General features: G+C 39.4%; 2 protein-coding genes across 2 annotated transcripts in view; one reads left to right on the top strand and one right to left on the bottom strand.

The window, feature by feature from the left end:
• Nucleotides 1–1,338: 1,338 nt before the first annotated feature.
• Nucleotides 1,339–12,369, top strand: part of LOC131686760 (uncharacterized peptidase C1-like protein F26E4.3) — a 205,449-nt gene continuing 194,418 nt past the window's right edge. Inside the window, exon 1 of the mRNA XM_058970728.1 lies at nt 1,339–1,839. The gene's annotated coding sequence lies outside the window, so the exon portion shown is untranslated. The remainder of the gene's footprint in view (nt 1,840–12,369) is intronic.
• On the bottom strand, nt 8,314–9,629 carry LOC131688363 (uncharacterized). The gene is made up of 5 exons (XM_058972569.1): nt 9,485–9,629; nt 9,096–9,425; nt 8,894–9,008; nt 8,697–8,821; nt 8,314–8,640 (listed from the first exon to the last, which is right to left on the bottom strand). Exons 1-5 carry the CDS (start codon nt 9,590–9,592, stop codon nt 8,314–8,316), a joined length of 1,005 nt encoding a protein of 334 aa, XP_058828552.1. The 5' UTR covers nt 9,593–9,629.

The raw sequence follows: 12,369 nt of genomic DNA, 5'->3' as shown, positions 1-12,369 counted from the left end.
CAAACAAATTGCGAAAAACACACTAGTCTTCTAGCTTACTGGTAAACTTCAGCAGTTAAGGCTCCGAAAGTCTAAAGTCTCGGTAATGCGAGGTTGACGGATTTTCTTTGCCAGTTTGACCAAGAAATAGGATCGGAGAGCATACCCAGGCAAACCAACCGGAATTTCAGTTGGAATTATGGCTGGCTTATGGCTCAATTAATTCTGTCTTGGAATCGGTTGTATCTTTTGAAATGGAGCTCTGATGAATTTGACCGAGTAATAACGACAATCGAACAGTTACTATTCCTCTTTCAGGTCGATCGACTTTTCATCGGTGGAGAACATCTCCAATTTGACCATCGTCCAATGCAATTCATCGTGAAATTTCTCCCTTTTTCCACTCGATCTTCTACCTGTCGAGTAAACTTACTGTCCTTCCTGAAATTCTTTACACAACACTCCAACAAAGCCACCGAATCCAAACGTCTGTTCTAACTCAGAAATTCACTTTTCGCTAGCTATTTTTTTCTTCGGTAGCACCGTATTACTTTCGCTGGTACACTTTTCCACCACCAAGAATCCAAAATTCTGGCGATCAATCAATTTTTCAAAAAAATGTTCCATCGCGAAACATGAAAACTTTTTCGAATTTATTTCTTCGGAAATCAGCAGAATACAATATACAATAACTGGCACCATTTTCAGTTAGCAGTGTCTCGCACGCGCAGCACGTTATGGCCATATGTAAACCGTTATATAACAGTAAAAGGTTCTAACATCAATTAATTCAGGATTTGAGCATCTACAAGTTTTTTCAAACATGCTTTGTGCTCCACTAAACCAGACCTACACAAGATTACATGAAAAGCTGATGTATTTTTTTTATTTTATAGCGGAGTGTTTAATTTTGGTCATTTTTGACCCCATTTACTCTGTGTTCAAACAGCAGTGTCTCTTTGAGAGAATACGCCTACCGGTAGGCTTCTTCAATGCAACATGTCTCAAGTTGATCATCACATCCACCCATAATGCAGTCGAGCAGCAAGGCGGGAGAATGAGTGCACTTTCCACTCAGTACCACCTACTGCGCATAGAGGAAAAACACCAAAACAATCGATCACTCAACTGCGGCGGCAGCAGCGGTGAGCTAGCATTCAGAGCACCACTAGAGGTTTGCGTTTGAGTTCCACCGACCGGGCGGCTTCGACGGCAGCGAGTGCAATGTGTAATAGATACAGTACCATCGGTTGGCGCGCGGTGCGGCTGTGGGATTCGCAAAGAATGAACGCAAGCGCGCTGAGGTATGTACCTATACCAGAGAAGGAGTCCTGAATAATAAAATATCAACAGTTGGCAGAGAGCGAGCGGTGGTTAGTGTTTTCCGCAACGCCGAACTTTGAGCATCGCGCGTCGATTCAGGGCAGTAGTTATTTCCACGCGGGCAGCCAGTCAGTGTGGGCGCAGGCAATAATCAACACCGGAGATCCTACCGATCTCTGATACTTTGGACACAGAGTGGACGAACTGTTGGTGTTTCCGGGGGCCGGGTGTGTTCGGTTGTGAGTTGGTAATTGAAAAACAAGAGGGTACACACGTAGGTAATCCGAGACCGGACTGTGAAATGATCCAGCAGTGCATGCTTAGATGTGCAGTTTATTTTTCGGAGTCTTTCGGCAGGCGGCTGGGAAATTAGTGGTTGCTATTTCGGTTTTTTTGCACTGTTGACACAAAGTGACAGCTCGGAACGAATACACTGTGGAACTTTGTGGTAGCGAAAGGTGTTTTTGTGTTGCGGCAGTTTGTAAGCATTGGACAGAAAGTGTGTTCAAAGGTATACTGGATTAAACGTAGCCTAAGGTAAGTAATTCTAACTTTAATTGTTTTGTTTTGTGATTGATATATAGGAGAATGTCACAGATTTGACGCTGAGATTCCAGATGTTTCACATTATGACAGATCATAGTTCTGAGTTGAAAACCGATGCACATTATTTACAAAAATGAATGGCTCAATAATTCATATTGTCATTTTCTATTTATTGGAAATAAATTTAGAAACCACACCAAAAAATCATACAAACTTTAGTTTGCAATTTTGACCTTCAACGTAGCAAATTGGTGTGTTGGCATAGTTTAAGAACAAATGAACATGTCAATAAACAAGTGTGATCGATAGCAAGAAATTAAAATTCTGGCAAACTCTTAAGAGGAGTCATTATTATTATATATTTCGTTCGCCAATGACCTATCACCTACACGGAAAATGTCCGATGTATCAACGAACCCACTCTCTAGAGTAGAGTGCAACAACGAAAAAAAAAATACGGCGCGGTTCCAAAACTAACCAATCATCCAGTTCAGCGGTTGAAACTTTAGCGATCTTTCAACTCTGTGGTGGGCAATTTGAGAAACAAAGAAAAACACGCTCATCATCGTCGTATTGGCACCGTCAGCCGCCCATTTATTTGCATTTCATTCATATCGCCACACGAAAAGCCATTCGCAAATCTAATCCAATATGAATTGGACACTCTCTATCGGCGGTCGAGCAGAGAATGTGGGGCTCTGTTTCGTTTAGTCTGGCGCATTTCTTCTGTTTTTTTTATTTTTTTCTTCTGTTTCTGTTTTTGCAACATGCTTACCTACTTGACGGTAAGGTGAACAGAATCCAACAACGGCGTTTGCGAATCTAAATGGGTTTGTTTTGTCCGTGAATTTAGCATTTGGTCCGATGCCATTTTTAAACCCCATCATTCATTTCAAAATAGAACTCGATGATGTTTCGAGATGCGTATTTTGTGTTCGCTATGTTAAGTATGACGTCTTTATCTGGGCCGGAAATTGATTTCTGCGGTTCGTTGTTTTTGAACGCTTTTTTTGCAATTTTTCACATTTCTTCGGATTCGTAGTAGATGGCAACATCAGGAAACAAATTACAAGAAATGCATTTTCGGTTTTGACATTGAATTACATTGTTGTAGTTACAATTTTTTACGTTGAAAAACAACTACGCAACTTCAGCTGCCAAGCATTTAGAAACAGTAGAAGTTTTTGCCGAGCAGGAAATACTTGTGATCTGTACACGGTTGATGGATTAATCAGTTTGTGTCGCTACCTGCTATCCAATTATTTTCATTTCCGATGGTTAGAAAATAGCATACACAACGAAGTTACCGAATGAAACCGAATTTTAAAACACCCGACCGAAGCCAGTTAGTGAATGGTAACCGCTAATTTTATGCACCGAGTCGCAAATCTTGAACGGAAAAATTGTGATTTTAGTCGGTTTCTATTAGTTAACCTTGTTGTAATAATTAGTTTGTGCAGCGTTATCAAATCATCAACCAAGAATTAAATTTGAACATCTTTTCCTTCACCAACTATTATTTTACATCCGACGGGTCGAAATTAGCATACACACACGCACACGAAAAAAAAAGATGATTAGTCATCTGACTGAAGCTCATTCCTTTTTGGTTCTCGCTAATTACACGCACCGAGCCGCAAATGTTGAACAGTTCTTGGTCGAAGCACCACCTCTTTGACGATAGAAGTAAACTGATTTCATTCGATGGCCAGCCCTTTTGACTTCGAACGTAAAGCTGAACCGAGTGCGAAACCGGAGGTCGCATGCGAGTGCGGCTTCATTCGTGTGTTACACTCGTGCTAACTACACCAGCACGTCCGGTCGGCCGAGTCCACCGTGTGCTGAGAAAGGGCAACTACACCGAGCGTGTCGGTGCCGGACCACCCGTTTACCTCGTAGCAATGAAGGAAATATCTTGCCGCCAATACTTATTGGAGCTGGAAGTAACAAATTGCTCTCCGGCGTGAACATTGCCCGGGGTGGGGTGCCCTACATCGCTTTTCTGGTCGAAAGAACGAAAAAACCGCCCTTGTCAATCATTGGGTTTTTTCTCTTCTCTAACTAATTTACCTTTCAAGCATTTGACAAGTTTTTTTGCAGTGCCACCCTAAATAGTACAAAGTCCATCGTCTAATGATCAGTACAGTACAATGGTATTTCATGCACCGGGCTTACAATTTTGATTAAATAAGGATTTTTTTTATTTCCGATGAGTGGAAAGTAGCATTCATATGGAATATGAAAAGTATTTTAAAATTTAATTATTTAGAGTGGGGTTGATAAGGGCTATTTTGTTTGATAAGGGGTTTTATACAAAGTTGAAGGGGAAAAGTGAATTTATTAACTATCGAAGAAAATAAAAAAAGTTGCGTTAAAAAAAAATATTGATCGGAGTTCTGGTCCCTCCCCCAAAGCGCATTTTTTTCGCAGAGGCTTGCGGTGAACATTCGCCCAGACAAACCGCACAGCTGCAATCAAAAAAGTAAGAAAATTATTGAAATAAATGGTTCGGTTTCCCAAAAAAAAAATTGCAGTAAAAATTTTTTTGTTGACAATAAAACTAATATTTTAAGTGTTCAAAATTTTAAACAAAAAATTTATTACAAAGAATCGAAGATTTTGCGATGAAAAATGAACCATCCTAGTAAACGAGAATGTAAATACGAGCCAAATAAAATTAGTGTTTGAGACATCACGTTCACCGCAACGGTCTTTTTCCAGAAATTGCATTCCGAGATAATCGTGTTCAAAGTTTTGTGTAAACTCCATTCGTGGATGGAACCAGCAAGCTGTAGTTCGAAATCTAGTGCTCCGGTTGGGATGAAATTTAAAATATTTTGGGTACTTTCAGAATATGCACTAAATTTTTCCGGGTGGGCGATTTTTTTTTCCAATTGGCCCTGGTTACTAGCACGGAGCTGCACAAACTAATCCACGGAGACGAGTTCTACTAATCACCGTCTCTCCCGATGTTTAAATGTAGTCTTCTGCCATCTGACAAGGATGATTAGTAGACTCTGGCCAAAATCACATTTCTCTCTGTTCAAGATTTGCGGCTTGGTGCATAAACTTAGCAGGAACCGATCATGAACGAGCTACGGTCGGGTGTTTAAGATCGCTTTTATTATATTCCATCAATGCTGCCAGGTAGACGGGTGCCCCTGCACTCGACACGCTTGGGGTAGCTGCTCTTTCTCAGCAGACAGTGGATTCGGCCGACAAGGCCGAGTGTAACACATACGACCCCCTGGTTTCGTACTCGGTTCAGTTTACGTTCGAAGTCAAATGGGCTGGCCATCGAATGAAATCAGTTTGCTTCCATCGTCAAAGAAGAAGATCTTCGAACAAAAACTGTTCAAGATTTGCGGCTCAGTGCATGTAATTATCGGGAACCAATCAGGAATGAACTTCAATCAGATGATTTTGAATCGGTTTTTTCCGTGTGTGTATACAAATTTCGAGCCGTCGGATATAATTTTCCAATGGAAATGTTCCCTGGATAGGAAATTTTTGTTCCAATCGGCCCTTGTTACTAGCACGGAGCTTTACAAACTAATCCACGAAGACGAATCTTAATAATCACCTTATTTCCCGGTGTTGACATGTAGTCTCCGCACATCAGACAAGATTGTTTGATTTGTTGCAGCAACCGACTGAATTCACAATGACGATAGGGCTTCGGTCAGATGATTTAAAATCGGGTTTTCCGCGTCGGTACGTGTGCGACTAGTAGCACGTAACGACACACACTGATTCATTTACCAGCCGTGTACAACTCACAAATGTTCCCTTCTCGGTATCGTACAGTCCTCCGTTTGCCACAAGCAGCCAAATACGAATGATTGCAGAAACAAATCTGTAGCGGACCAATATTTAAAACTTTTCATCATTTAAATGTTCGGATGGTGCACCATATTGTCGGCTCTGACCGAGATACGCTGGAAATTTTTGTCTTTCCGAATGATTTTTGAAAGATTTTTCAAAACGCAGATTTTTCGTTATTAATGCTTGATATACTTACTCCAAATTTTAATACAACATTACTGAACACATTTTCGACAAAATGGCGAAGAAATTGATTAATTCCATGTAGTGCATCAACAGATATAAACATTTTAAATCATACACAACTTTTCTTCGTAAATTTTGATAAGGCGCCCCTATATTGAAAAGTAAGTCGTTAGTCACGACAAAAAAAACGTTTGCGGTTCAGGCGATGAAATTGCCAACTGCTCCGAATTGAATTCCCGCACATAAGGTTTTCTTAACGGATCCCGTAACGTGCAGTCTGATCACTGAACAGGCACGACTTTATTTGCCCGTGATATGTGCCAAGTGTACTTTGTACTTCGTATTGTAGAGTTAGGTAGGAAGGTATCGGTTGGTCTATCTGCCTTCATGCAAATAATTAATGCCGTGGAAATCTTAGGTTTGTTCTAGTTCTACAAGAAGCTAGAAGTACTCTGGATCCGCCGAAACGGATTTCACAATTACCAAAGCTTTATTCAATTTTTGTATCGAATTTAAAATAAATTGTTAACAAATTCGTTGAAGTTCTAATATGTTCATAAATTGGTTGTAGATTCGCCTGAAATTGTTTTAAAATGTCCAAAATTTGTTTTAATTTTTTTTTTAAATTCTATTTCTTTCTGCTGTCTATTCACTTCTACAGCTTACTATTGCAATTAATTAGTGTTGAATGAAATAGGTAGTAGTTTTATTATCGACTTTCAGTTTTCAAATTACCATACCCATCAAAATTTTTGCTAGCGCGAGCAAAATCACAATCCCTCGAACAAGGAATGTATTATACTGTTTTTACTCAACCCTGAGAAAAGCTAAACAATCCACAAACATGAGTTCCCTATGTCATCCACGAGCCCGCTATCGCATTCCTAGCGTCTTATTTCTCTAGCACCCAAAACAAATCTTCCTCGTCGCCACTCGCTTTGCGAAAAGCCCAATACAAATATGCGAACTTGAAACTCAAGAGGCTAACTGTCAGACCAGACCGCCGCCCGCTCAGCTGATTTACGCTCGCTGATAATAAATCTTGTCAAACAGCAGCAGCAGCTGACTGACCGCGGCGATGACTTCCTTGTTTTTCGAATTCAAGCGTAGTAGGCGTCGTTTTGGACTGGTTCTCAGATTTAAATTACCCTTTTCCAGATTTCATACATATTCTAGAGCATTCTCGTTCACCGGAGCAGGTATGCGCAATAGTTTCCAGATAAACACCCACGAGAGTCTGCACTTTTTTTTTTATTTTTGACCACCGTTATCTTATCGGCTGGGAAGTCGGAGCGCGTGAATGCGCGTCTTCAAGGAGACTCATATCGATCAGATTTGTTTAGGTAGAGCGAGAAAAAAGAAGCAAAATCGTCGCGTTCTACGATTGCTCAACAAAACGCACTTCATTCAGGGTGACACAAGAAAATATATATCTACTTACACGCTCGTAAAAAGTTACTCAAAAATGAGTTTAATCCCACCCATTTCCAGATAAAGTGGAACAACCCTTAAATTGAGTAATTCCGGAGTTACTCAAATTTGAGTAAGCCTGAACCAAAAACTGAGTAATTATTACTCGGTTTTTGAGTACAATATTATCTACACTAAACCCAAAAGTGCTTCACTAGTACTCAGATTTTGAGTTCAACATTGCTCAAAATTTGAGTTCAGTACAAATTTAACAAAACCAAAAATTAAGTAATTATTACGCAGACTTTGAGTTGAACATTACTCAAATTTTGGGTTCAGTAGAACTTCAACAAAACCAAAAATTGATCGATTTTTACTCATATTATGAGCAGAAGCTTACCCAATTTTTGAGTAGACAACAAAGCCAGTTGTAATTCCTCAGTTTTTGGGTAGAATATTACCCAATTTATGAGTGCAATATTCCTCTAAGAACGGTTGGTTTCAAAATCGTCCAATGAAGGACGTTCGTTGGACCAATTTGGGCATCGTCCAAATAACCGTTCAACGAACGTCCATCGTTGGACCCGTGTTGAACGATTTTGAAACAATTTTTTGGACGTCTCAGTGGGATTTCATTAAAACCCAGTAAAGTTCAGCCGGAAATGAGCCGGAATTGCAGCTGTTTCCAGTCAGTATTCCGGCTCCAGTGACACAATCGATTCTAGTTAGAATAGGTTGTGTCACTGGAGCCGGAATACTGACTGGAGCCATCCGGATTATGACTTGCAATTCTGAATGGTTTCTGTAAGAAGAAATGCAACAACCGATTCCTATTTAAATTGGTTCATGATCGATTGTTGCATTTGAACTGGAACTAAACCGGTTTGCATCCAGTGAAGAAATTGGCCGTCAAAATTTTGTTTTGGATACAACACAATGCAGTCTTTCTTTTCTTATGGAATATTTTTACAATAATAATTAAAGAAACTTCTGTTTATTAAATTTTATGGTTTTTAGTAAGTATTGTATAAAAAAGTTGTCCTTTTATTTGTTGTCAATACGTGCGCGGGAAACTTCAATAAAAGTTTGGACGAGTCTATTCACAGTTGTCCTCTGACTGTGCGGAATTATATTATATATGGCACATGCCAGAAAGTCCCAAAACATTCTTAAATTAGGTGGCACCTCCACTCCGAGAACTGCGTGGCATTTGAATAAAATTTCCACTGCATGAATAGAATTGTTAGTCTCGAATATAACTTTTTTCTCACAAATGACGGCATAATTTCCTCTTTTCATCGGGCTTGCTACGCACACCATGTGTAGTATGGAATCAGTTGCGGGGGATGCCATGTATGTATCTAAGCACTCCTAATGATAATATAAAATCATTACATCTAACCTTATGTATATTATATTGCATTTACCCCAATCCAACGAATTAAAATTGAAGCCGAATGTTCTTCGCCTACAGTTGGACAGCCTACCAGCGTTCTTTTTTGTCCGCGAATTGGCATATGAGAAATTATTCTCAAGCATCCTCGAATGTGATCTGTGAATAGTTTTACAAATTTAAAATTTTATGACAGACCATTGGGCTAAATTAAAAAAAATTATATCTCACCATCTTCTACTCTAGAGAATCTGGACGGTGAATAAGATAGACACTGAGAGAAGACATCCTCGATTTTGAGACCTTCTGTTCTGTTAGGATACAATCTCTCAAACATTTGACGAATCTAGAAAAAGTGATATGATATAAATATTCATATGTTCCGTGAATACCATAAAGTGAAATAGTAAATAATAAAAAATAAACATGTTACCACCAATCCTTCATATGAACACAGGTGTGGAAACATATCCAAGATATCATTAACGGGTTTCTTTTCTTTTAATAACAGTTTGAGGACTGGAAAGCATCGGTCCATTTCATCACAAATATGTTCTGCTACTGATGCCGATGCAAGCATTACTCGGAGCAATTGAGCCCGCTCTACAAGTTCAGTTGAAACGGACTCTTCTACAGGCATAGTTCCTCGATTATATTTATGTTTTTCTGCAGGTAGCTGTTTGATGACATTCCGGATGCGATGAAATATCATGCCAGTATGAGCACCCTTTTCCTTGCCTCCGTTGCGCCAAAAGAAAAATGACTAGCATGAAAATAATTATAATTATATTAGAGAAATTAAATAAGCATAGAATAACAAACCTCATCAGGAGCAGTTGGTGTGACTCGCGTATTACTAAGTTGTGGAAATAATTTTACGATTTGAACAGCTGCCGCATGCTGTTGATCAACAGAAGGATACCTGCGCATTTAGAGATCATTGGTTCGTTACTCCGAAAAAGACCAAAAAGATTCCGTGAAAGATTAAGTTCTAAATTTCTTAAAAAAAAATCTAAATGGTAAAAGTATGAACGGTATTTGATTCGTAATTCTTTGCATGCTGGGACACATCTATTATTTTCTGAAGAAAATCGGTCAGTTTATTACTGTTTTAAAAGTCTGTAAATGTCTGGACCAGGCATACGCAGAACTTTTTTTTAATCACCGATATCATACTTTTTGATCTGCCTCTCGTTTCTTCTGCTGCAAATTTTGTGCATTGGACGTATTCGGTCTATCCACTAATTGAATATTTACTAGAAGTATATGCTAGAAAATGCATGAAAATTCTCGACAAACATATGATTACGGCCTAAAAGCCAACTGTCAAAATCCACTTTGAATGGAAATTCCGGACAAACCGTTACACGCCAATCACAGATGTTGGTAGTAAACGAAAGAGAAAAGTTTTCTCTTTCATAAACTGTTGTGAGCTGTGTTCGACTAGTAACGGTTTGTCTGGAATTTCCATTCAAAGTGGATTTTGACGGTTGGCTTTTAGGCCGTAATCATATGTTCGTCGAGAATTACAGCAAAAGAGACGGGAATGAAAGTATGCTAATTCTGCATATTTTTGTTTCTCAGTGCAGCAAATCTGTCCACAGTCTGTAAATCTGGCATCGCTGTTGCTCGATTCAACGACATTGCGGCTTAGTTAGACCCTTTGGTCGATTTACGATTGAACTGTATATGTAAACAAATAAACACGCTCGCTATAAACAGAAATTGTATACCTTTAAATTCTGTTGGTTTAAATGTTTAAGTTATTATAATTCGTCGTCGTCGGTCGTCTTTATAATTTTGTGCCGGAACATGACGAATTACGCTTTCTAAGTACCACCGTCAAAGACGCATGTACGTTCTTATGCCGAAGTTTATAAATCGAACCAGATTGAAGATGTGAAAAGAATGGTCAATATTGAAATCAGGATGCGAAGAACTGATAACTATGTGGTTTCCTCTAGCAGTTTGTACTGTGTTTCATACATTTCTTTACATTGATAATCAGAAGTGAAGTTGTTTGGCCGTGCTTCATTACTATGCATACTTCATAGTTTCATAGGCTCAATGAAGTAATAATGCATGATACTGATTGACTACGATGTTTTTTGAAATAGAAGCTTCACAACGAAAGGCATTGCTTTTCTCTGCTCATAGACAGTGTTAGATCACCTGCATATTTGCTCGAAGGACTACTAAGGGCCGATTTCTTCATTCTCGCTTAACGTCTTAACCAGGTTTAAACGTACTGGTGAACCCGGTTTAAAATTTAAGCGAGGATAAAGAAATTGGCCGTAAGCCCTATAAATATGTATAGGCATTGCGCATTTCGCCGCAAGGTTGCTCTAGCGGAGAGACTCGTGCGGTTCAATGTAAACAATTCATTCTATCACACTTTAAGGAGTGTTCATAGTTTGATGCACTAGTAGAGTAACAAATAAAACTTTCTACTTGCCTTTGACCGTCCATTATTTGAGTCTCCATTTGCTTGCATGCGACTCGTGTAAGATGATTTAAACCGTCCGTCATTGCATTCAAGTCGTCGTTACAGTTCGGTCGCGTTTCCATTTGCGCCGTTTAAAGTTTAACCGTGTGTGTTTTAATTTGTATTGTTTTCATTTATCATTGCTGCGTAAGTAAAACATGCCGTGCGCGATTAATAATTGTACAGTGAGTGACGACAAACATGTGTGGTACTGCAATGGATCATGCGGGAAAAAATTCCACGCTGCATGCGTTGGTGCTCAGAGGAATCATGAGCAAAGAATACTAACATACATGCTGCCAATATGCTACGAGTGCCAGAAGCGTCTCGTGATGGAGTTAAATTTCGATAAACTGTACAGACAACAACAAGAAGCCATCAACCTCAACAAGCTAGTTATGGAGTCGAATCACAAACTCACATCCACGTTTAGCAACTTCAATGTCCGTGATGGATTTGAATGTATCGAAATGCTCTTAAACGAGTTGAAAGGCGAAATTAAAACAACTGCAGCTAATCATAATAACGCGGTTGCACACATAGCCAAAACCTCGGAGTTGTGGAATGAGCTGGCTGCTTCCAACAAAACTGGCAAAACTGATGTCGTTACCACAAAAAATCACTTAACATCATTATTCGACATATCGATGAAAGCTACGAAAAACAACATCGCAGCCTATGTCAATGAACTGACCACCGATATGACACGCGAGTTGAAACAAATTTGTTCAGAAATTGAAAAGGTCAGCAGCGTGATAACTGACATGGCTAACAACTGTTCGGCTCAGAATATGAGTTATGTAAACCCAATATTCACGGATGATATTATCGATGAGTTAAAGCAAATTTCTAGTGCAGTAAACTCACTGGAACAAAAGACTGCTGCTTCACCCGCAACAGATTCCTCCCCTAGTTTAGAGGCTGAGATGTCTGTCGAGGCAGCCAGTAACTCAGGCTGGCGTTTCCTTGGCAACTCTAAGGTATGGAAGGCTGATTGGTCCGAATACGACGCACGTAAATTGCGTCGTCTCAATCAACAAAAAGCGGCGGAGAAAGCAAGAATAAAGAAGAAACGGAATAAACAGAGGCCCGCTAATGCACTTGACACCACCCGTAACAGTAATAATAATACTAAGCGTCGCAAGAATCACGGTTACAAACACCACACAATTCTCGACAAAAATAACGGATGTAATTACAACCACAGCAGATTTGCGTACCA

Source organism: Topomyia yanbarensis, chromosome 3, assembly GCF_030247195.1.
Source record: "Topomyia yanbarensis strain Yona2022 chromosome 3, ASM3024719v1, whole genome shotgun sequence".
Classification (NCBI taxonomy): Eukaryota; Metazoa; Arthropoda; class Insecta; order Diptera; family Culicidae; genus Topomyia; species Topomyia yanbarensis.
Note: the sequence above shows the minus strand (reverse complement) of the source record. Positions and strands in the feature narration are given on the sequence as shown.

Coding starts and splice junctions, on each gene's coding strand:
- LOC131688363 (XM_058972569.1), bottom strand. CDS start 9,592: ATGCGCAGGTATCCTTCTGTTGATCAACAGCATGCGGCAGCTGTTCAA. Junction 9,009..9,095: donor GTTCATATGAAGGATTGGTG/GTAACATGTTTA, acceptor CACTTTTTCTAG/ATTCGTCAAATGTTTGAGAG. Junction 8,822..8,893: donor ATTCTCTAGAGTAGAAGATG/GTGAGATATAAT, acceptor AACTATTCACAG/ATCACATTCGAGGATGCTTG.